Source organism: Oryzias latipes, chromosome 3 (genome assembly GCF_053564925.1).
Source record: "Oryzias latipes strain Hd-rR chromosome 3, Olatipes_Hd-rR_3.1".
Classification (NCBI taxonomy): Eukaryota; Metazoa; Chordata; class Actinopteri; order Beloniformes; family Adrianichthyidae; genus Oryzias; species Oryzias latipes.
In genome coordinates, this window is record NC_136239.1 from 17,033,143 (window position 1) to 17,055,465 (window position 22,323).

The 22,323-nt window shown below is 40.0% G+C and overlaps 1 protein-coding gene across 1 annotated transcript; it reads left to right on the plus strand.

Annotated features, from left to right (window-relative positions):
- Positions 1–7,739: 7,739 nt before the first annotated feature.
- On the plus strand, positions 7,740–12,267 carry gatm (glycine amidinotransferase (L-arginine:glycine amidinotransferase)). The gene is made up of 9 exons (XM_004066917.5): positions 7,740–8,360; positions 9,048–9,266; positions 9,345–9,540; positions 9,635–9,825; positions 10,045–10,182; positions 10,316–10,480; positions 10,602–10,665; positions 10,735–10,851; positions 10,932–12,267. The coding sequence occupies exons 1-9, from the start codon at positions 8,292–8,294 to the stop codon at positions 11,042–11,044; spliced, it is 1,272 nt and encodes a 423-aa protein (XP_004066965.2). The 5' UTR covers positions 7,740–8,291; the 3' UTR covers positions 11,045–12,267.
- The last annotated feature ends 10,056 nt before the right edge of the window (positions 12,268–22,323 follow it).

The following is a 22,323-nucleotide window of genomic DNA, read 5'->3' on the forward strand; positions in this document are numbered from 1 at the left end:
TACCCAGCTAATCAAGCTGTCAGAACAGGAATTCAGCACTGTGATTTGTTTTTACCTGGAAATGTTTGCTCCTATCCTAAAGCAAGATTCAAGTAGAGTATAGAAACCAACAGCTGCAGCACAGTACATGAAAGAAATGTAGATGCACAAACAGTGGGTCAAAATTATGTTTCTGTCATCAATTTTCAAGTTGTCCCACTTAAAAAGAGGGGAGAGGTCACTTGTGGGAGACAGAATGTAAGAAAAAAAATCCAGAAAATCACATAGTACGCTTTTTAAAAATTATAAATGTATTTAGCCACAAGCCACATGTAGAAAGAAGCTCTTCTATCCTCACCATTCACCTTTCTTGGAGGAGCAAGAATGTTGAATCCCAACAACTGACTGTGAAGCATTGGGGTGAAAAATCATTATTTGGGACTACTTTTCTGCAAAATGGAAAGAACGACTAATTCGTATTAGATTCAGATTCAAGGCTTTATTGCCATTTGCACATGCGGTACATCAGAATTTTTCTTTGGCATTTCTCATTTTAGGGTAAATAAGAAAGGAAAAAAAAATTCGCAAAATTAATAGAATTAAGTTAAAAGTTAAAATTAGACAACAAAAGTACGAGGTATATAAAAAAATAAATGCCTCTGTGACTTGTTTGTTCCAGCCGTAAGAGGGCTTCCCGGCCGTTCTTGATGTGAGCTAACACTTTGTAGACGTTGTGAGACAGAAACACATCTAAAAAAACAAAAAACAAAACCTGACTGTGAGAGTAGCGCATCTTGGACATCGAAGGGAAAGAAAGAACAGGAGCATGTATGATGAGATTTTTGGCAAAAGAAAACCTTCTATCAGTAGCTGCGTTTACATGGACAAAAGTACCATAAATTCCGGACTACAAAGCGCACCCGATTACAAGCCGCACCCACCCATTTTCACGTGTTTAATTAGTTTTATACACACACAAGCCGCGTCAGAGTACAAGCCGAGCATGTGTTAGGCGATATTGTCATCCTGACAGATCACGGCCAGCATCCCAGAGTGAGTGCAATTCATTAGCACATTGTGGGTGGTGCCAGCTTTGCCTCTGGCTCATGTATTTGAGTGTATCGACATCTGTCAAACAGCATGGACCTTTATTCTGTTCACAAGTTCCTCAGTTATGGTGTTTTTATTTCATTTGTTTTTTACTTATTGACAATCTAGGCATCATACATAAAATTACAAACAGTAACCATATAATCAACATTACATCCCTCAGTTATGATGAGGAAATTTACATCCGCGATTCCACATTTCCCATGAGTCTTAGGGGCTAAAGGCGGGGCCAACGCCCGGCTCGCCATTCTGTTGTACGTGTTTAAGAATGAGCAAGTATCAGCAGTGCATGGAGGGGTGAACGGGAAAAGCTCTCCTTCCGCTTGTGTCGCGGCAGCGTTATGGGAGTAACAGGGCTGGTTAAAAAACACACCGGTAAAATACAGCAGCGGCGACTGAAAAGCGCGCGCCTCAGCGCGATACGCGCGCCTCAGTGCGGCGCGTGCGTCAGAATTCAGAAGCCTCTGCACTCCGCGGACGCCTCTGCGCTCCGCTCCCGCCCCGCGCGCTCCTTGTCTCCCCTTCCTATCTACTCCGACACCTCTGGCCATGGCGGCTTCAAGGAGGAGCACTTCGTCCCCGTTGCGCCGGTGGATGGAGCAAATCGTTTCTGTGCAAAGCAATCGGACTTAATACTGTACGTTTTGTGTATGAGGGGCGGGTGCGTTGTTACGTGTGGGAGCCTTCAGACTGCCATCGGCCCCGCAGCTCAGTCAGCAGGAGAAGATGTCTCCAGCTCACACGGAGGCTGAGTTTTTCAAAGCAAAATTCCGCTTTTACGGTTTCCTTAGAAACCGTAAATGGAGTGTAAATTCACTCCATGCGCTGTTCTCTCCGTCACGCAGCAAACCGGCTTTTCCAAACCCGTTGGTAACGATTGCTTTTAACTTGAAAGCTTCATCATAATGTAGCGGCGATCTGGTGCACGTTGGGTCTAATGGCACCAAAGGATTCTGGGATGCGGCCGGGCATGCGTGTTTCATTTTGTTGAACCATGACTGAAGTGTCTAAGACCTGAAGTCAACTCCATGCTGTTTGGCTGCTTAGAGGTGTGTTGAATATAAATGCCTTGTGCTTGGTGTTAGATAAAGAATTCAAACTATTCACCAAGTTCGAAAGTACGTACATGGCTGCCGCTAATTAAATCCATAAATTAGCCGCATCACTGAATAAGCCGCAGGACTGTAAGCGCATGAAAAAAGTAGCGGCTTGTAGTCCGGTAATTGGAAAGAACTCCTGATCGGAAGAAAAATGCGTCATGTAAACACGCCGTTCGGAGTACTCTGCCCCGATCAAACTCATTCAGATCAAAATTTCATTCCGATCGAGATAGGTGGGTTATGCCGATTGTTGATCTGATTGTGTTGCCTGTAAACGGTTAAATCCGATCTTGTGTCACTACTGCTCTGGTTTACGCCACGCATAGACGGTGTTTCGCTCCAGAGAAAGCTTTGGACCTCAAACAGGACCGACCGGCTGCTCTGCGGACATCTCCCCTCTCTTACACCCTTCACGAGAGGGTTGCCAGGGAGGAGCGCTTCGTGCCCCATGACGTCTGGACCCTGCACGGTCCGGACTCGGGTGCCGGTGGACCGAGCAAACTGTGTCTCTGAGCAGAGCAGCCGGGTTTGTAACTTGTGTTTGAGGGGAGGGGAGGATGCTTTGTTACGCGTGCATTTTGTAGTTTTGTTATGTGTGGGACTTAGACTTCGGACTGCGATCCGTCACGCGGCTCTGGGTTAGCGGCTGCCGGACTTCCAGCTCACACAGCGGCTTTGGGGCGGTGTGTGAGCTTTTCAAAGCAGAATGTCGCTCAGTCCTTAGAAACCGTTCAAACAATCACGTGGATTTGTGTTTCCAGTCGTGTTCCGACAAAATAAAGGCTGATGTCATTCCCACATATTTACGTGCAGCCAAGATGCAGATTGCAGCATTTCCCGCATGGATTTTATGTTCATCAAACAAGGCTAATGTTGTTAGCGCGTGTGTTAGCCTCTCCTGGGAGCTCCGTTCTTCCACAAAAAAAGCACTGACCACACGGATTAAAAATAAAATGATGAGCACACAGGCGCTTCATAATATTCATAACAGTAATAAAAGCACGTTTAGAAGATCATCTCGTATATCACCGAGCTGCTGCATAAATGCATTTGGCAACTTTTACAGCGTTTACAGCGGGACCCATTTCCTCTTGGCTCTTCCGGTATTTTCAACACTACTGAGCATGCCCAAATGATTTATTCCGACCGAAAGTGTGACCATGTGAACGTTCATTCTAATCGGAAAAAGGTTTTCTGATCCCATGTACACGGTTAGATTTAAATCAAAACTATTGATCCAATTAAGATATTTTGCGCATGTAACCGCAGCAAGTAAGAGCATTTAAAATGCAACATGGCTGGATATTCCAGCATCACAATGATCTCAAACACATCGACCACACACTTCTTGTCTAACTATATCTAATCCATTCATCACTTGTGGATCCAGAGGTCAGTGGTTTAATCTGTTCCTTTTCTGCTACTTTCCTGAGCAACACTTACTTTTACCCACCAAACCTTCTCACTGTGTCCTACATTCATTCAAATTTCAGTTTATGGTTATATTTGGAATATGGATGGAGATTCTGAGTCTGCAGCAATCTGTGGAAGCAACATACAAAGTCAAAAACAAATGAGATTATGTTAAAGGACAACTTGCCTTTAGTGCAAAAGAATCTGGTATTGCTCTACAAATCAATCCCCATCATGAATAGTCACAACAGATTTCTCTGAACCCGATTTATTAAGCAAACATAAGTAACCAGCCTGATCCAGTTGATGTAAATGTTACAGTAGGAGGACCTACCCATGACTTTCTGTGAATACATGTGCAAAGTCTGGTTCAGCAGACAACACAAACACTGACTCACTCCTCTGAGATAAACATGTTTCACAAAAACTATAAAGCATTAAAGAAACACACTGTTGTAGCTACTCTATTGTAAGTACTAGAAATATTGTTTCATTTAACTATGACAGAGATCTTTGACGATTATGACTTCCATCATTTCCTCAACAGGGAAACAATGTTCGCCATCTCTCCTGGACTGTCCTCAAAAATGCTCAGAAATGCTCTAACACATGCATGTGTGAGGCAGGAGAGCAGTGTGCTTTTCAGAGCCATGTTGAACTCTTCATTTCAGATATGCTCACATCAGGTTGGAACCTGCAAGCCTGATTTATTGCAGCCCGGATTCCTGATTTATGATAAATAAATCTAAATCCACTCACATAGAGGAGCCTATTCATTGTTATGTATGTGAGAAAAAAACAAATTTCAATTCTCTTAATATGTACCATTCCTTTAGAGTTCAAATTGTCCTGAAAATGTGTTTTTGTATCAAAACTATGTTCGGCATGACATTTTAATGAGCCATACTATCATTAGCCAGTACAGGGCTATCCTGAGCTGGCACTACTGTGTTTCAAATACAAACTTGAACTTTGAGTGCAGGGCTTCATGTTTTTCTTGTAATTTCCCAAAGTAGCACCCTGTTAGTGATATGTTCTATTAGCATGTACCCCTAACATGCATTTGTATTTCTATTCCAGCCAAGCACACAGCCAGAGAAGGTGCTCATACTTCCCAATGTTTATTACAAAAACTGCAGAAACTTGTCAACTGTGAAATTCACCTTAAGGGTGAATGTGTGAGTGTGAATTGAAAAAGGGTATTCACTCAAAACAACTAAGGAGTAAATCTGAAATGACTTGTGCTGAGAAAATAATAGTATTGATAAGGGTTTTCCCAAACACCACAAACTGAGCCAGTTTGGATAATTTGGGAATATTAACTCCACATAAAACGTGACAAAGTTTGGTTTACATTTTGATCTTCAGACAAGCTCCGCGTCAGCAGTTGCAGATCCATCCATCAGCCTGGGCAAAGAAGATGGGATTTTACTTCTGAACCGTTTCTGCTTGAGTTTTTGTGAAATTGTAGGACACATGAGACAAACAAGATCTGTAAGTTGTTGACTTGTTCAGTTACATAAGGTAGTTTCAAAATAAAGCAGTGTGCACCAAACATGTAAGGAAAAAAACAAAATTGCCCTTTATGATAGGAGGCAGTGATTCAAATCACAATGTAAGAGCATTTAAAGATGAGAAAAACACAACTTTTGATCTAAAACAATGAAGTTTGAAAAAAGGAAACGAAGGAAGACGGAAAGATTTGCTCACGTGGTCCAGACATGTGGTTCTGACCTGCTGAATTTTAAACCATTGAGGTAAAAGTGTGTAAAAAACCATTTTATGTAAAACTCCCATGTGGTCTGTTTCAACGATCTATCAGATGTTTGGTCGTTTCTCATTTGTTTGGTTTCTTATGTTGCCAGCACACAATATTTCACATTTGTGCATGCAACCACCGTCATAGATATGTGATCGAACTGTTAAAAGAGAGCAGGAGTGATTGACACTTTTTTAAAAAAAAGATAAATTTACAAATTATATTCAAATTTAGCCTTCTTTAAACTGCACTTTTCCTCCTGCAGAACACCTCAAACTGTTTTGCATAAAATAAATAAACAAACAATCATAAAAAACAACAGTAAAAATAATAATTCCAAGCCCAACACACAAAAAACAAGCAGACACTGGCCATGAAATCAATTAAAACAACTTAAACTTTTATTTCTTAACCAGAAGAAAGATTTAACATTACTGAATAACAAAGACCCTAAAATGGGATGGGTGGGGGAGTGTCCTGTGGATTCTAAGTAAGCTAGTGCTCTCAAAATAAAGATAAAGATCCTCCAACACTTAAAGGAAGGCAGACTGAATAAGCATGAGAATGCAGCATCACAACCAGACCTTCTTTTATCCTGGTGGTTGGGAGAAATCCCGGTGTGCCCCCGAGTGTTAGCTTCCTGTAAGATTTACCACATGTGGCAGAGGATTTTCTGAGATTTTTCTATCGCAGGAACGAGAGTCGGGTTTGGTTTGCTGATGTGAGCCAGGAATCAAACAGCTATTAGATCAGTTTTACTAGAGAGAAATTAAATGTCTTTGCTTATTTTAATGTGGCTTTTAATAAATGCTTCACATTTCAAGAAATAAAATGTATCCATTTTATTTTATATTTGAGTTGGCTAAAATGTGTTAAGACAACCTGAATAGGCAATTATTAAAAGGAATAAAACAAGTTTTCAATGTAAAATTAGCACATTTTCAGGACATCAACACTTGTGATCTAGCAACAGCTGATTAAAGTATTTGCAAAATGCGTTCCTGTCTCAGTACTTTTGTATGTATTAAAAAATAAATAAAATACCAGTGTCAAAGTACACGCACAAGCTCTATTGAAGACTGAAGGACTGATGTGTATTTTAGGTCCCTGTGCCTGTATGTTGCATTTTAGGATGTTTTTGTTTACATTTTTTCCCAATTTTTTTTTTTAAACAGGTCTAAATGCTCATCTAAATGCTATGCTCATCACAATCAGTCTGAAGCTAAGTTCACACCACCCTCAGGAATGTGTGTTCAAGAGGGCACCTCAAATGAAAAGCAAATGTAAACACCCATCAAAAACTCATGTAAATGCACGTTTCGGGCTTCGGAACACATATTGATGTGTGGATATGAAAGTTTTTACGAATGTTTTTTTGGCTCTATGTAAAAAACATGTGGCCACTGACTGTGAGTTGAAAGCTAAACCAGGTCAAGGTTTGACCAATCAGGGTATGGATGACTTCCTTTTTAATTCACAGAGGTCAAATTTGAAAAGACCAAACTCAGAGTGTAGCTGGTTTATCTAGTGAACCCCCTACGGCAACAAGCCTGATGGTGTTTATTTTTCAAATAAAGGCAAGGCCACTCTCCTGACATGATGCTAATATACTATACTGTATCTGCCATTGCAAGAAACTTGCAATCATCCAAACCGTTTCGCACCCAATTTGCAAGAATTGCACCGCTTTGACATTTTGCACCAAGCATCTTTAAAAATGGGTGGCGGACATGTGCAAGTAAACAGTAGAAAAAGAAGAAGAAGCCCCCTGCTTGTCCAGTTTGAACATTATAAATGCACGTAAAGTGTGAGTAAGTAGCTCAAGTCTCCTTCTTCATTACAACTGCTAAGATCCTTCATATAAGAAGCCCCCCTGTTGTGGGAAAAAATAACCTCCTGTCACCTGCTTGAAGTGGAAAGGGTGTAAAATTACAGACAGGAGGAAAGAGCATAAATGAACCCACAACATCCCTATCAAAATATAAGAAAATAGACCATTTAACAATAAACATACAGAAAACATGGATGTAGCTGCACTAGATCTGCATGCACATGTCTTCACCACCGGCAAACCCCAGCAGTCTTTGGTGTCGAGAGCAAAGTGGAACACCTGCGTGCGTCGCTGCGCTCTTTATGCAAGCCATCTTTTATATTTGCTCTTTACATGATGGCCTCATTCAGACTCACTATAAACCCCAGACCTGTGAAAATTCTCTGATTGCAGTCAAACCAATCCCTTGAGTTTCCGAAGAAGGATTCTGCATCCTCACATGTTCTTTCAACTCCCCAGTCTTTGTCCAAGCCACCCCCCCCCCCCTCCCATCACTATCCCCACCCCCACACATGCATGGAAACATTAGCAGCCCCCCTGGAGATCTGCGGGTTGTGAAACCTTTGCGAGCACATGATGTGGAGCTGCAATCTGTTGCACACTTTCATTGATTCTTCTGCAAAACACGAACCTTTGAACGCCTTTAAAGACAGCCCTACTCCTGCTGCGAAACCCTTTATCTTCTTGTGAGAGAAAACACTCTTCTACTGTTACTTTCGGGATTTTGGGGTCCACTAGGAATTAGTTTCAAAAGTGAATTTCTTTTTTGGTGCACGAAAAAAATGTGCATTGCTCTGCGCGCAATAAATACATTTGAATGCTTTTTTATTATTTTTTTCCGATGTGCTGGGCTACTTACGTTTGCCTACCCGGTTGATAAGAATTCGCTGGCGTCAGGGATTGTGTTTCAGAAATGCTCTTTTCTCAAGTCACGTTGCATCACTACATGGGAGCGACCAATGGTTTCAGAGACACGTAGACCCGCCGCTATAAAGCGCGCTGCGGGTCGGGCGCTCTGTCTTTACACTAAAGCGCAAACGGAGACGCGGATCGTGCGCCGCCGCTTTGACTCCAATCATTCTTTCTTGGGACAATCACAATGCTGCGAGTGAGGTGTCTGAGAGGAGGCAGCAGGGGGGCCGAGGCTGCCCATCTGATCGGAGCCCTGGTTTGTATTTTGGTGGTCTTTATTTTTTTTCTTTCTTTTTAGAAAAAAGAAATCTGTCTGTTAAAAAAAGCACACAGTCAATAAAGGCATTTTTGTTGGACATGTTCTCTAATCTTCATCTGAGTGGTTTAACTCAGTGTAACTTTTAAATACGTTTTTTCTTTTTGTCTAAATGTGCATTTAAAAAAAATAAAAGCAAAGAAAGAAAAACAATCCAGTGTATTGCTTCCATCCACTTTTGATGGATGGAAGTAAATCCTGTCAAAGAAACCTAAGGCCAAGGACGGATCTGATTTTCCTGACTGCAGAGAATTTCTTTCCTTTGCTCCTGGAGTGACAGCGAACAGCTGTTTGGCACAGATGCGCTCTCAAACTCTGTGACACTGGAGTTGATCAGGGGCCACGCTCTCCTGCCTATCTGAGGAGATAAAAGACTTCTTAATACAACGTGTACTTTGGCACTAAACCAATCTACCTCACTGCCTGCTGTCAGTTTCCATCTCTTCGCACAGCTTCAAGGCATATCATTTGACTAAATCAAATGTTTATTGCACTGAATAAATAATTAAAGTACAAAGATTTGCTGCAGTTATTTGTTAAAAAAAAGTGAAATGTTTTTATTTTGCTTTATTTTGTTTTTCTTTTCTTTGTATTAGCATAAAACTAAATGATTTTTTTCCTCCCAAGCTTGGCCGCTCAGTTGCTGGCTGGGCGCAGAGGGTTTTTCAAAGCACCTCAAGTGCTGCAGCTGCACAGCCACAACATGCAGCTGAAGAGGAACATGTTACTGAGTCTGCTCCGCAGGAATGTCCTGTCTGCAGCTACAATGAATGGGACCCCCTTGAGGAGGTCATCGTGGGTCGAGCCGAAAATGCCCACGTGCCTCCCTTTACTGTGGAAGTGAAAGTGAGTTTGTCGCTGAGATCTGGAGACCCATGATGGGCAGATTTGCATTTGTCTTGACGGTTCTACATGTCCCAACAGGCTAACACATATGAGAAGTATTGGCCCTTCTACCAGAAGCATGGGGGCCAGTCTTTTCCTGCGGACCACTTGAAAAAAGCTGTTGCTGAGATTGAAGAAATGTGCAATATTCTGCGCCATGAGGGTGTCGTTGTGAGGAGACCCGAGCCCATCGACTGGTCTTTGGAATACAAAACTCCAGATTTCTCATCAACCGGTAAAAACAAAAACAAAAATCATCAATTTTTCTAATTGACAGACTTTCTTGTTTTCATGAATGAAAATTAAAATAATAATAATAATTCCTTTAGGAATGTATGCTGCCATGCCCAGAGACATCCTCATAGTGGTTGGGAATGAAATAATTGAGGCCCCAATGGCCTGGAGGGCTCGTTTCTTTGAGTACCGTGCCTACAGACCCCTGATCAAGGAGTACTTCAGAAAAGGTGCTAAATGGACCACAGCTCCCAAACCCACCATGGCTGATGAGCTTTATGATCAGGTGACTTTCCAAATGTCTACTCGAAATGTTAACAGACGAAACCCGATCCTGTTCCAGATCATGTGCTACATTTATCAGCTGTGTTTAAACTCCTCATTCAGGTTCTTGATATCGTTGAACTCCATGCCCTTGCTGTTTACTGTGCCTCTACGTGGGAAACAGACTTTTCCTTCCAGCTTTATTGCTTCCCTGTAATCATGTCTCTCCGGTGTTGCGCAGGACTACCCCATCCGCACGGTGGAGGACAGGCACAAACTGGCTGCACAGGGGAAATTTGTGACCACCGAGCATGAGCCCTGCTTTGATGCTGCTGATTTCATACGAGCCGGGAGGGACCTCTTCGTCCAGAGGAGTCAGGTGCTGACTTGGATGCAGACCGACAGAAGTGATTAGATAAGGCTCCTGAACCCTCCTGCAGAGTTCAGGAGCGTGCATCTGAACATGCATCCCAGATAAGACGCTCACTTATCATGTTTTTCTTTCTTCGCAGGTTACAAACTACATGGGAATTGAGTGGATGCGTCGTCATCTGGCGCCGGATTACAAGGTCCACATAATCTCATTCAAGGACCCTAATCCCATGCACATTGATGCCACATTTAACATCATTGGTCCAGGGCTGGTGCTGTCCAACCCTGATCGTCCATGTCGCCAGGTAACAATGACTACTCCTCCTTTGCAAAAAAAATGCAGCTCCTGAAATGTGCTTTTCTGCCCTCTGGTGGAATTAGAGCGGAGCTCTACTTTTATAACTTTTGGTTTATCTTTTATTTTAGGTTGATATGTTCAAGAAGGCTGGCTGGACTGTTGTAAAACCTCCAACACCTTTGATTCCTGATGGTGCGTTTTTGCTACTGAAATTTGTTCAGGTAGGAAACTTTTGGCTAAAAAAAACATCTTTCTGTGCAGACCACCCACTGTGGATGTCGTCCAAATGGCTGTCCATGAATGTCCTGATGTTGGATGAAAAACGTGTGATGGTGGATGCCAATGAGAGCACCATTCAGAAAATGTTTGAGAGCCTCGGTAAATCCTCAACCCCAAACTGAAAATCTCTGCATGTCAGTCAGTCCCGGATTTCTCTCATATATGTCTTTTTTTTGCAGGGATCCAGACCATAAAGGTGAACATTCGCCATGCCAACTCCCTGGGTGGCGGCTTCCACTGCTGGACAACTGATGTCCGCCGCCGTGGTACCTTGCAGTCCTATTTTCATTAGCCATGCCAGAAATGGGCAGTTTTTATTGAGCTTTGAAAAGGCTTTGTCCAGAATTGTTTTTGTGTGAATTGATCAGTAATGTACACTTAAAAAAAAAAAAAAAAGGAAAAGAAAACTGTTCTCTGCAAATGTAGGCCTCTGTCTTAATGAATTTGGCCATGTGTGTTTCTGTGTGAAACAAATGATCGGGGGGCAGGGGCTGCTTCTCCGCCTTTGTGTCAAGAATGAACTTTTACGAATGGTTTTGATTTGCTCTATCAGGCATTGATGCCTTTGCAGACAGCTTTGTTCACAGATCAGTACATATTCTCTGCTAATGGTTGTCACCACACACAATCTCAATATCAACTGCATTTCTGGCATGGCTGTTGTGAAGATGAAGGATTCTTCTCCATCCCGATGCTGAAGCTCTGAGGACAAGGTACAATTTGGTATGGGAGTGTCATCAAATGAGGGCACAGGGGTTGCCAAACTACCTCCTTTTGGAAAACTTGGGGTTGGTTTTTCACTGGAGCAAATGTCCTCTCTTTGCTTCTTTTCTCGTCAAGTCTTAAAGAGGGTCCTGAAGTGTGTGCGCAAGCTGCATTTTTGTGGGATAATCTCTGAATCTACGAGCAAAGAGGAGAAAGCTGTGACAGAAGCAAAAGATCACATAAACTCCATGAAAAAAACACCTCCAGTAAACACAAGTCTAATTTTATTTTCCAAAAATGTTGTATTTTAAAGTCATGTATTCACTTTTTTGTATGTAGGTCATAAAACAATTTTAATTTTAACTTGTCATTCACTATTTTTTAAGAAAAAAAGAGTGGGAAAAGAAGTAGATTTATTGGACAGAAATCGTTTTTCTTATATTTTTACAACTTTATATTGGCTTTCCCATCAGTTAATGTTTTTATATATTTACTACGCGGTCCATATCAGTTATTGTACACCTTTTGCCTCTGCTGTATTCTACTACTACACATCTGGGCCAGTTACATGCTGCTAGTCATTCTCACTGAAATACTTTCTGCTTTTGAGTTTTACAGCAAAAAAAAAAAAAAAAATTGCTTCAAGGGTGAAAAGATGTTTGATTCCTTTGCTGTCCTCAGAGTGAGTTGCATGATGTAACTGCCTTGATATTTATTGTCAGATGAATAATTCAGGGGATGTGCAGCTCAACAGAGTAATGCAAAAAATGTTTGTTTTATGCCACGCTATTAAAATGAAGTTTTAAGACATTTCTATGCAGTGCTGTGGTTCTTTTATTGCTTTACATTTCATTTTGAAACTATTTAATTTTGCCAGATTTCAACAATACTGCAAGTAACCTAGTTCCCACAAAGAAAATTATACATTTCCTTAATAACTGTTTACCAAGGACATGTATACCTCAGGAAAAACATGAATCAGTAATTATTCATTCATCCTTTCATTCATAAATTCATCTTCTAAACCCATTTTGTCCCTTTCGGGGGTCACTGGGCTGCTGGAGCCTATCCCTGCCACTTGTGGGCGAAGGCAGGGGAAATCCTGTACAGGTCGCCAGTCTGTCTTAGGGCCACAATCACACACCCATGCGCTCTCACATTCACACTAGGGACAATTTAGAGTAACCAATTAACCCATGAAGCATTTTTTGGAATGGTGGAAAGAAGCCGGAGTCCACGGAGAAAACCCACGCATGCACGGGGAGAACATGCAAAATCCTCAGTAATTATTGGAGGTTTACTTCTATATACATGATTTATTTTGATATACAAGGTTTTATAAACTGAAAATGAAACAACGTCTGAAAAATTGAGCATACCGGTAATCTGGATATTAAGTTCTTCATGACATTCAGATTTGGAAACTCATCATTCAGTGTACATTTTTTGATTGAAATTAATAAAAGAATTTTTTTAATTAAACTGTGTGTAATTTTTTGATTAAGATATTCAGACTTTCATGTAGGATTTTTAACTGCATGAGATCTGCTTTAATATCAACATTCACCAAGAAATATACACAATTGCATTAAAATTACAATTTGTCGATTTTGTCACTCACTGTTCATTGTCGGTTTTTTGTTGACGTTACTAATATTTAAAAAGTGTACAGCTCCCATAAAAACAAAATCAAAACCTACGCTGGCTAGGTATTATTTTTTTCTAAATCATCAGAGTAAAGTCACCAAAATCTGATTCAATAATCCCATAAACACATCTTCCAAAGTCACACAATGTCTAAAAAGTATTTACCCCTCCAACTGTAGTGGCATTAAATAAATATGCCTAAAATACACAAACTTTAGAAATGTTTTGTGAGTTAGTGAGTTCATTTAGGCCACTGTGAACCTGGGATCCCTTCACCTGTTAGATAAGTGTTATGCTTGCTTGTACTGTCTGTGAGAACTCGTTGAAAGTAACACTTCTGTAAACATTAACCAGGCCGATGTGTCAGGGGAACTGCTATTGCAACGTCACAAAGAAAGAGTCATTAAAGACGATGACACAACAAAGAAGATCATACAGTTGAAATGCAGCAATATATTTTCTATGAATATTTACATTAATTTGAAATAGGGGCAGCACAGACGTGAACTTTCATCTGCACTTTCATCTCAAAGGGAGAAGGCCAAACCCAATCCCAGCTTGGATCTTTCTGTGTGGGTTTTCTCCAGCTTCCTCTCAGTGGGAGGCTCCCACAGTCCAAAAACATGCTTCATAGGTTGATTGATGATTCTAAATTGTCTCTAGGCATGAATGTGAGTGTGTGAATGTGGGACCTGCAACAGAGCAACCTGCCTGGGGTGTACCCTGCCTTCACCCAGCAGTAGCTGGGATAGGCTCCAATAACCCAGTGACCCAGAAAGGGATTCAGTAGGTCCTGCAAATGGATGGATAGGAATTTATGTCCAAAGCAGATATACGTAAAATCCAAGACCAAACCCTGAAGGAAAATTAAAGACATTTTTAACAAAAAAATAGTTAATACAGAAAACGCTACATATATTTTGACCATAGTGGCATGAGGGTGCCCCCTGGAATCTACAGCATGGGTTTTCAATCCTATAATCAGTCAAACTAGCCAAGTAAAAGGTGACAAGCCAATGTTCTGATTGGTGACACACACATACACATGAATGCACACACTCATGCATGTACACACATATATGTTGTATTTGTCAAACAGCTTGATGTTTCTGTGGCTACAGCGTCATATGATTTTCAAACGTTTGAGGTAATCAGGACTGTAGACAACCTCCATGGATGTGTCAGAAAGATGCAAAACTAATGACGGATGATACCAATTTTCACCAAAGAGTCCAGGACAACCTTCAGAGACATCAAAGGTGAACTTCAAGATCAAGGTGCATCCGTTTTAGATCGCAGCGCTTCATTGTTGAAAGCAAACATCATTTGTGGAAGGAGTTGAGTCATGTCACCTATAAGAAACTCTTCAAATTTCATCCTTTTTGAGGAATGGACCAAAATATTTGACAGATGCAGAAGTGTCAATGTGAAATGCTTTCAGCAGACAGGTACCAAGGATTTTGTCATCGAGAGTACGTCTGTTTGTGTACGTCATACCGATAAACAGCAGGTGACTGACAAGACTTCATTGAGCCAACTTCCACATGTTCCTATTATTAACTAGAAAGCATCAGTTAACAAAGAAAGTTGTCACTTCAAACTAGAATCTTTCAACTAGAATTAAATGTGCAACTTAAAATTTGGTTAAGCTGATATTCAGAAACTATTTTCAGACGTGAGCATAGTGGAGGTGGAGTACCGTCTTGTGGCAGCTACTTGGATTGGATGTGGCTCCAGACCACTAAGTGGAGATCTGTACACCATAATTTGATGTCCTGTCCAACCAGGCTCAGCAGCAGTAACGCAAAGTAATGATTTGATCAGCCTGTCACATTGTTGAAGTGAGTAAGAGTCTTTGTTTCTAGACATCTTAGCTTAATTTGAGCAGGGTTTTGCTGATTAATCTGGAGACACGTCTTTTTTTTCTGTTGTACAGTTGCTTGTTGTTTTTCGCCTTTCGGCATATCCCTTCAGCGGTCGCCACAGCGAATCAGCTTTCACTGATACACACATTCGGTTTGGCAGAGCTTTATGCCGGATGCCAATCCTGGGACAACCCTGGATTCTATCCAGGCTGGGGACCGGCACAGGGAGACCCAGACTCAGGACTCTTTGTGGCTACATAGAAAGGCAATAGCGTGAAGGGTCTTGCACTGTTGTTTGTTAAAGTTAAAGTCGCATTGTTGGGTGTGTGAACTTTGACCCATCCCCTGGGGGAGCGGTGAGCTGCAAACACAGGAAACCATTTGATGGTTTAACCCCACAATCCAACCCCTTAATGCTGAGTGTCAAGCAGGGAGGCAATGGGTCCCATTTTTAGAGTCTTTGGTATGACTCTGCCTGGATTTGAACTCACGACTTTCAAGAGGGCAGACACTCTACTAAGGCCACTGAGCTGGTTGAACTTTTCTACTTTTTTGCGATCCAGTCTGGGATCATCATTTAAGGAAGTATTCCATTCCTTTTTTTTTGGGGGGGGGGGGGGGGGGGGGGGCTTTTGTGTGTTGCTTTGGACAGCTTTGTCCACTGCCCTTTTCTTCATAATCTCAAATTAATTATTCAGTTATTTGTGTTACCTTACCCTTACACAAAAGACACTACTATTTCAGAGATGTGGTTTAACATTTTTGGAAATTACTTTAAATTTTCTTGAATGTTTGATCAACCCCACAGATACCTAAAAAAATAAATGATTGCGTCAGATGTTACATCATCTTCTCAGAGAGGCTGGGTACTTTAGTAGTGGCTGTGTTCACTGCATTAAAAAAATACAAATATCTTAAAACAGCTTGTTGCAAAATGATAGCCTTATCATGCATTGCAAAGCTGTTTTAAATATGAAATAATTTCGTAAAAAAGCTACTTCTTCATTGTTCTTATTGAGCTGTCAGAAAAGAAATGATTATAGTATGTTATTGTCTACCTTAAAAATGGTAAGGACTGTACTCAATGCATAATGTCCATGAAAAAAGAGGGAGCACTTGTTTTAAAGAACAAACTGGATTCCATTTGACCCGTTTCCCCTAAATTTGAGAAAATTGAACCAAAATGTAATCAACACAATGGAGTTCAGCTAGACAACATCTGGCTCTGAGCATTCGTCAAGTAAAACACCATTGACCTGGAACACAAGATTCTGACAGAGTTTAAGAACATCAGCGAAGAACCGTGTACAACCACCTAGGATTTAATACTTTGAACAAGGACTCTGCTTACACTGTGCAGCTGGACTTACAGTGGCGAGGGACCATGGCCAGGAACTGTATGTTGAACAAAGATAATGCAGGTACAGCTTGTACAGACAACACGTGATGCAGCAGTTTGACCAAAGTTCAGTAAGAAAACTGTGACGGCTCTTACGGTTGCTAAGTCCTGATGACAAAGTGAGACGACCAAAGACATAGACAGTGGACACAAAAACAGATTTTTGGCACAAATGGAACCTCATACGTTTGACTCTCAGCCCTTCACATTCTATCAGAGGGAAAAAAATAGCACATTAATGGAATAGAACATTAACTAATGTTACATAAAGGAATTGTAAGTTTTTTTGGAGAACAGTTTAGAATTTTTTACTTTAAAAAATATAGGGGCAGACTGTTGAGCATGTATACACTTTCATACAAAGTCCTTTTCCTTTCAGGTAACTTGGTTTGAAGGGAAAATCTAAGAAAAATGCTTAAGACGTTTTTGGTTGGGGGAAAAAGTTACAGCACTGCAACATCTGTCTAATTTGCTGTTAGACTTCTTGTGTTGCATGAAGCATTTTATTTTCAGGTGGTTTTCTTCAGGTGCTTGAAAATTAAATTTAAAAAAAGATTTGAACATAAATACTCATGAAATGGCTTTTAACTTTATTACAAATAGCCGGGAGAAATATAACAATGGTTTCATTTTTCATTTCCCCACAAAAAATTACTTATAATTGAGAAATTCAATTTATAATATTATTAGAAGAATTGTTAAATTACAGGTATTGCCTACTCAAGTTTGTATGTTATTACTTCGTGTTTTTGTCAAAACACTACCTCCTGAAGTGTCATAAAGCACAGGAGTGCACGTTAAGAGCCACTGATTTAGTTTCATTGCCTACAGTTGACAGTAGAGAGCAGCAGAACACAAGCTGTGCACACAACCAGCAGAAGAAAATAAACAAATATACAACCCCCAAGTTGTTATTTCTTCCAAATCTTTAACATTTTTCAGTGATTCTTGTGAGGTTCATATTTATTGCCTTTATTTGGGTGCTAAAAAGAACATGAGAGTGAAATAGATATTTGTAAGATTTGTAGCTCTGGCGCCCTCTCGTGGACAAAGGTTTTAAGGAAAACGTGGCTCTGTTGGAGCGTTTAATCAGCTGTCTTCAAATAGCTTCAGAAGCAAAAAAAAAACAACAAAAAAACATTTGCAATCTAGCAGCAGGGTAAAAAAAATAAAAAGTTAAAAAATGTGCTTTTGGCAAAACAATATTGAACAATAGGTCATTTTCCACTTTAGAAAAGGTTGTAAATTAGTTTTTCAACAATTTATGTCCAAAAGATGGGACTTGAACATAGGACTTGGTGTGGTTTTTTTTATAACAAAGTTGTGTATCTTTTCCTCTCACGTGATTCAATATGTCTCTCAATACGTAGTCCACAAATCGATCTTTCATTGTAAGCAACAAAAACATCTTCAGCCATCAAAACCTGGCAATTTGGGTTGTTCAGATTGTTTAGTTATTTATGGTTAAAAAAATTATTTTGTATAAATGTTTTCAGGTGTTGTTTAAAGTGCTGTGGGGAAAAAAGGCACACAACACACATCCTTCACCGTTGTTCACTTACAGCCAATTGTGATGGACCCAACTTGAAAGAAGTAAGCTTGTGATTGGATGTCTTTTAGCTTTTACATGTACATACAAGGGATTTGTTGGATTTTATTCAACAAATCAATACATGCAAAAACTATTAAAAATATTTCCAGAAAAGCTGTACATTTTGGAAACTAAGCATGCTAAATTAGTTTGAAGCAAACTGTCAACTCTTGTCCTGAGCCAAATTTATCTCCATTTCTTTTAAACGTGCTAAACATTTTTCCTAGGTTTTACTGATTATGCCAATGAGCTATCTCTCGAGTCTCCATCTTCTGATCTTATTAGCAAAGTATTCTATTCATAGAACTACATTTAGTTATATATAGGAGTTATAAAACTCCTAATTTCTTTGAGTTATTTGTCCAAATCAGACACAATTTACCCTTTTTTCGATCCAGTACGAACAAAAAAGCAGTTAAACCTATCATCTTTATCATTTTAAGAGATTAACACAAATTCATTTTTATTGTTGTTGCTTTATACTTTTATAACTCCCTGTGTCGTTTTTCTTTAAAATTTACAGTTTATTGTTCAATATTCCTTACTGTATGTCATATGTTTTAAATATTTTTTTTTATTTAAAGAAAAAACTGTGAGTTTTCCAGAAATTGATTATTTACTTTATACATTTTAACATAACATAACCAGTGGTTTATGGTTTAAGTGGTTTCCAACTGATAGCACTGTTACTTTCAGTGCTCGATTGATTATTTTTGATACATATCTATGTCCTTTACTGTACTTTTTTTGCTGAAAAGCATCATTTTTTTGTTGGTACGTTTTTTACAATTACACTTTTTCTTGTTTTATTTTTTTATTTCTGCCGAGAAAAAATCACAAAGAAAACACGAACAATAAATGAATAAAAATATGCTTAGAGGGGAGTTTCTTTACATTTTCATGTCAGTAATAAAAAATAAATAAACAAAACATTTGGCTTTTGCCAAATCAACATTTGTGTCTTCTCATCATGCAACATTTCCTTCCACAATTCAGGATCAAAGGAATTTAAGGGTATAACGGTCTCTAAAGCGAAGTCTGCATATGATCAGATAAACCCCCCCACCACCATCACCAACACCACCAAATCACACAGCAAACCAAACGTAAACAAATACTTTCCTACAAAAGCTCATCTGAAGAATGTAGCGGCACAAAGTACAGTGATGATAAGTGTTGGTTAAACACACAGCAGCGGCGACAGCAGAGCAACGAAAGCCGCAGTAAACATGTCGCTCCCCCGTGAACACAGCAAGCAGAATCCATCTTTGGCAGGAACAGAGCAGACCTGTCAGTGGATCCATTTATGTGCCCTCATCTGTCAAATCACTGGAGAGCTGTGTTTGCTTAAAAAGCTTGTGTTTTGTTTCAGAGGGGCCCTAAAACAGCTGGAGGCTGTGATTTACAATGATTTTAAAGATTGTGTTGAAGAACTGCCTTTTGTTTTTTTTTGTTTTTAGGCCCTCCCTGTGGAGCATGAAGCCTCGTGTGAGATTGTTTTGACTTGCACAATGCAATTGTCATTGATCAAAATACAGAGAGCTTTCCAGCTTTACACGACGGAATGGAAACTAAAACAAAACTGGGAATCTTTAAGGCCTGTGAGGGCTGCGATGGGAGCTGGAGTCACACAGGTCACTTTATTGGTCACGGGGAGGGCAGCTGGGACTTTTTGTTAACCCTAGAAGACACGTGAGGACTTAATCCTAGTTTGATCAGAAAAAAATCCACAAAGTCAAGAATTTAAGTTACAAGAAGTGTCCAAAATAAGTGAAGGATGTCTGTTGAATACGAACCAACTAGTATTTAAAATTTGTCCTGTTTGATCTAATTTGAATCTTATTGTGTCAACATGCTAATCAGGTCATCCATTAGCCAAAACAGTGCACTTAAAGTGTATTTTATCAAGTATACTTGAGTATAAGTAGACATGGCAAGTATACTTTATCCCGTTTAGAGTAGGAAGTATAATACCTGAATATGTCTTTAGACTAAATTGGAACGTTTTAAGTTTACAACATACTCTCTGGTCCACCCCCTTTGCCTTCAGAAATGTCTTAACCCTTGATGGCGTAGATTCAACAAGGTTCTGGAAACATTCCTCAGAGTTTGGTCCATATTAGCATAATAATGTCATCAGTTGCTGCAGATTTGTCGGCTGAACACCCAGTCCCACCACATCCCAAAGGTTCTATTGGGTTTAGATCTGGTGACTGTGGAGGCCATTTGAGTCCAGTGAACTCATTGTCATGTTCAAGAAACCAGTCTGAGATGATTCCAGCTTCATGACATGGCGTGTTATCCTGCTGGAAGTAGCCATCAGAAGATGATACACTGTGGTCATAAAGGGATTGACACGATCAGCAACAATACTCAGGCAGACTGATGTTGTGACAATGCTGACGATAAGGGCCCTAAAGTGTAAAAAGAAAACACCCCCCACACCATTACACCACCGCCAGCAGCAGCCTGGACCATTGAGACAAGGCTGGATGGATCCATGCTTTCATGTTGTTGACGCTAAATTATGACCCTAACATCTGAATGTTGGCGCAATGGAGACTCATCAGACCAGACAACGTTTTTTCAATCTTCTATTGTCCTATTTTGGTGATCCTGTGTCAATTGTAGCCTCAGTTTTCTGTTCTTAGCTGACAGGAGTCAGCGGTGTGGTCTCCTGTTGTTGTAGCCCATCTGCCTCAAGGTTAGATGGGTTGTAGTTTCAGATATGTTCTTCTGCAGACCTCAGTTGTAACCAGAGTTTATTTGAGTTACTTTTGTCTTTCTATCAGCTGGAACCAGTCTGGCCATTCTCCTCTGACCTCTGACATCAACAAGGTATTTCCATCCACAGAACTGCCGCTCACTGGATATTTTCTAATTTTGGACTATTCTATGTAAATCCTAGAAAAAGGTTGTGGGTGAAAATCCCAGTGGATCAGCAGTTTCTGAAATCCTCAGACCAGCCCATCTGGCACCAACAACCATGCCACTTTCAAAGTCACTTCAATCACCTTTCTTCTCCATTATGATGCTCGGTTTGAACTGACATACATAAAATAATCTAAGATTAAAACTGCATTTCTAATCATTTTTATTCAAATTGTGATTAATCAGGAGCAGCTGAAAAAATGCTTCTAGAAAAAGCTCTCTTTTGTGAATCAGTGAGTGAAATGGGTGGGCCAAAGTCTCCGTGCTCCGCTCCACTCTGATGCATCCACCAGAAGAGAAATAGATCCGTGTACGTCCTCGTCTCCCTCTTTTGAGCTGGTATACCTCAAAACTGTACGGTTTGATAGCTCCGATAATGCTCACCCTTTTTGCTGCAACTGCAGTATTATCTTGTAAAGGGCTGTAAGCTAGTGGGACAGCGTGTAAACAAAAGGATAATAGGATAACAACAGAGGCTTACATTTCTGCGCCAATAGTCCCGCCTCCAATTCATAGACGAATTCCTAATGAACTGCTGCCGCTCTGCAGAAACTACCTTCTAGAAAAGAACACTGTTTTTTTTTTGTTTTTTTGTTTGCCTAAAACAGCGCAATAATAATAATTAAAAGACCACAAGGAACGTTTTTGAAATAGATCAAAAGATGATCGGAGTGGGACTTTTTATAGACTACCAATTGCCAAGGTTTAATGCCACATTCACCATTGCCAACAGCAATTCTCCTTTTCTGATGTTTGATGAATAATTGAAATTTTAATCATAAGGATATACTTATAGTATGATCATATATTTAAAACATTGGACACGCATTTCTTTAATGGCACTGCATCAGCACACAAATATGCATGCTAAGACATAGAAAAGTCATTTTACTACATTTGAATATTTTTCTACAGCTGCTGCAACCACGTTCTTCCATATAAAGGATTAAAATCTTACATGAGAAACTTTCTACAGCACAAGCATCTTGAGTTTTATGGCCTTGTATTGAGTCTATAAACTTCAAAGTTTGTGTTGTAAATCCTTTTATTGAATTTGACCAATGACTTTTAACAACTTCTTTCCAAAGTCAGCTGAGATGACACGCTGGTCTTAACTTTTTATGATAAACTGTTCTGGCCAGAGTGGCCGTGAATGAAAAAAAATGAAAGGGAAATATGTAGATATGTGAAGCAGAACCATCATCCTTCAAAAACATGCTACTTATAAAACATCAGTTAGTGCTGCAAAATCAACGGGGACAACAAAAGCATTTTTGTGTCAATAATTTTGGGCAAATTTCACAAAAATGTCCGTGCAGAACTAGAGAACACTTGATAAATCATTGAACAATGTGACTGACAGAAGTTAAATGTTTTTTTGTTTTTGTTTAATCATCTGACAGAGTGAAGTTTTTCTCAGTAAAACAGATAAC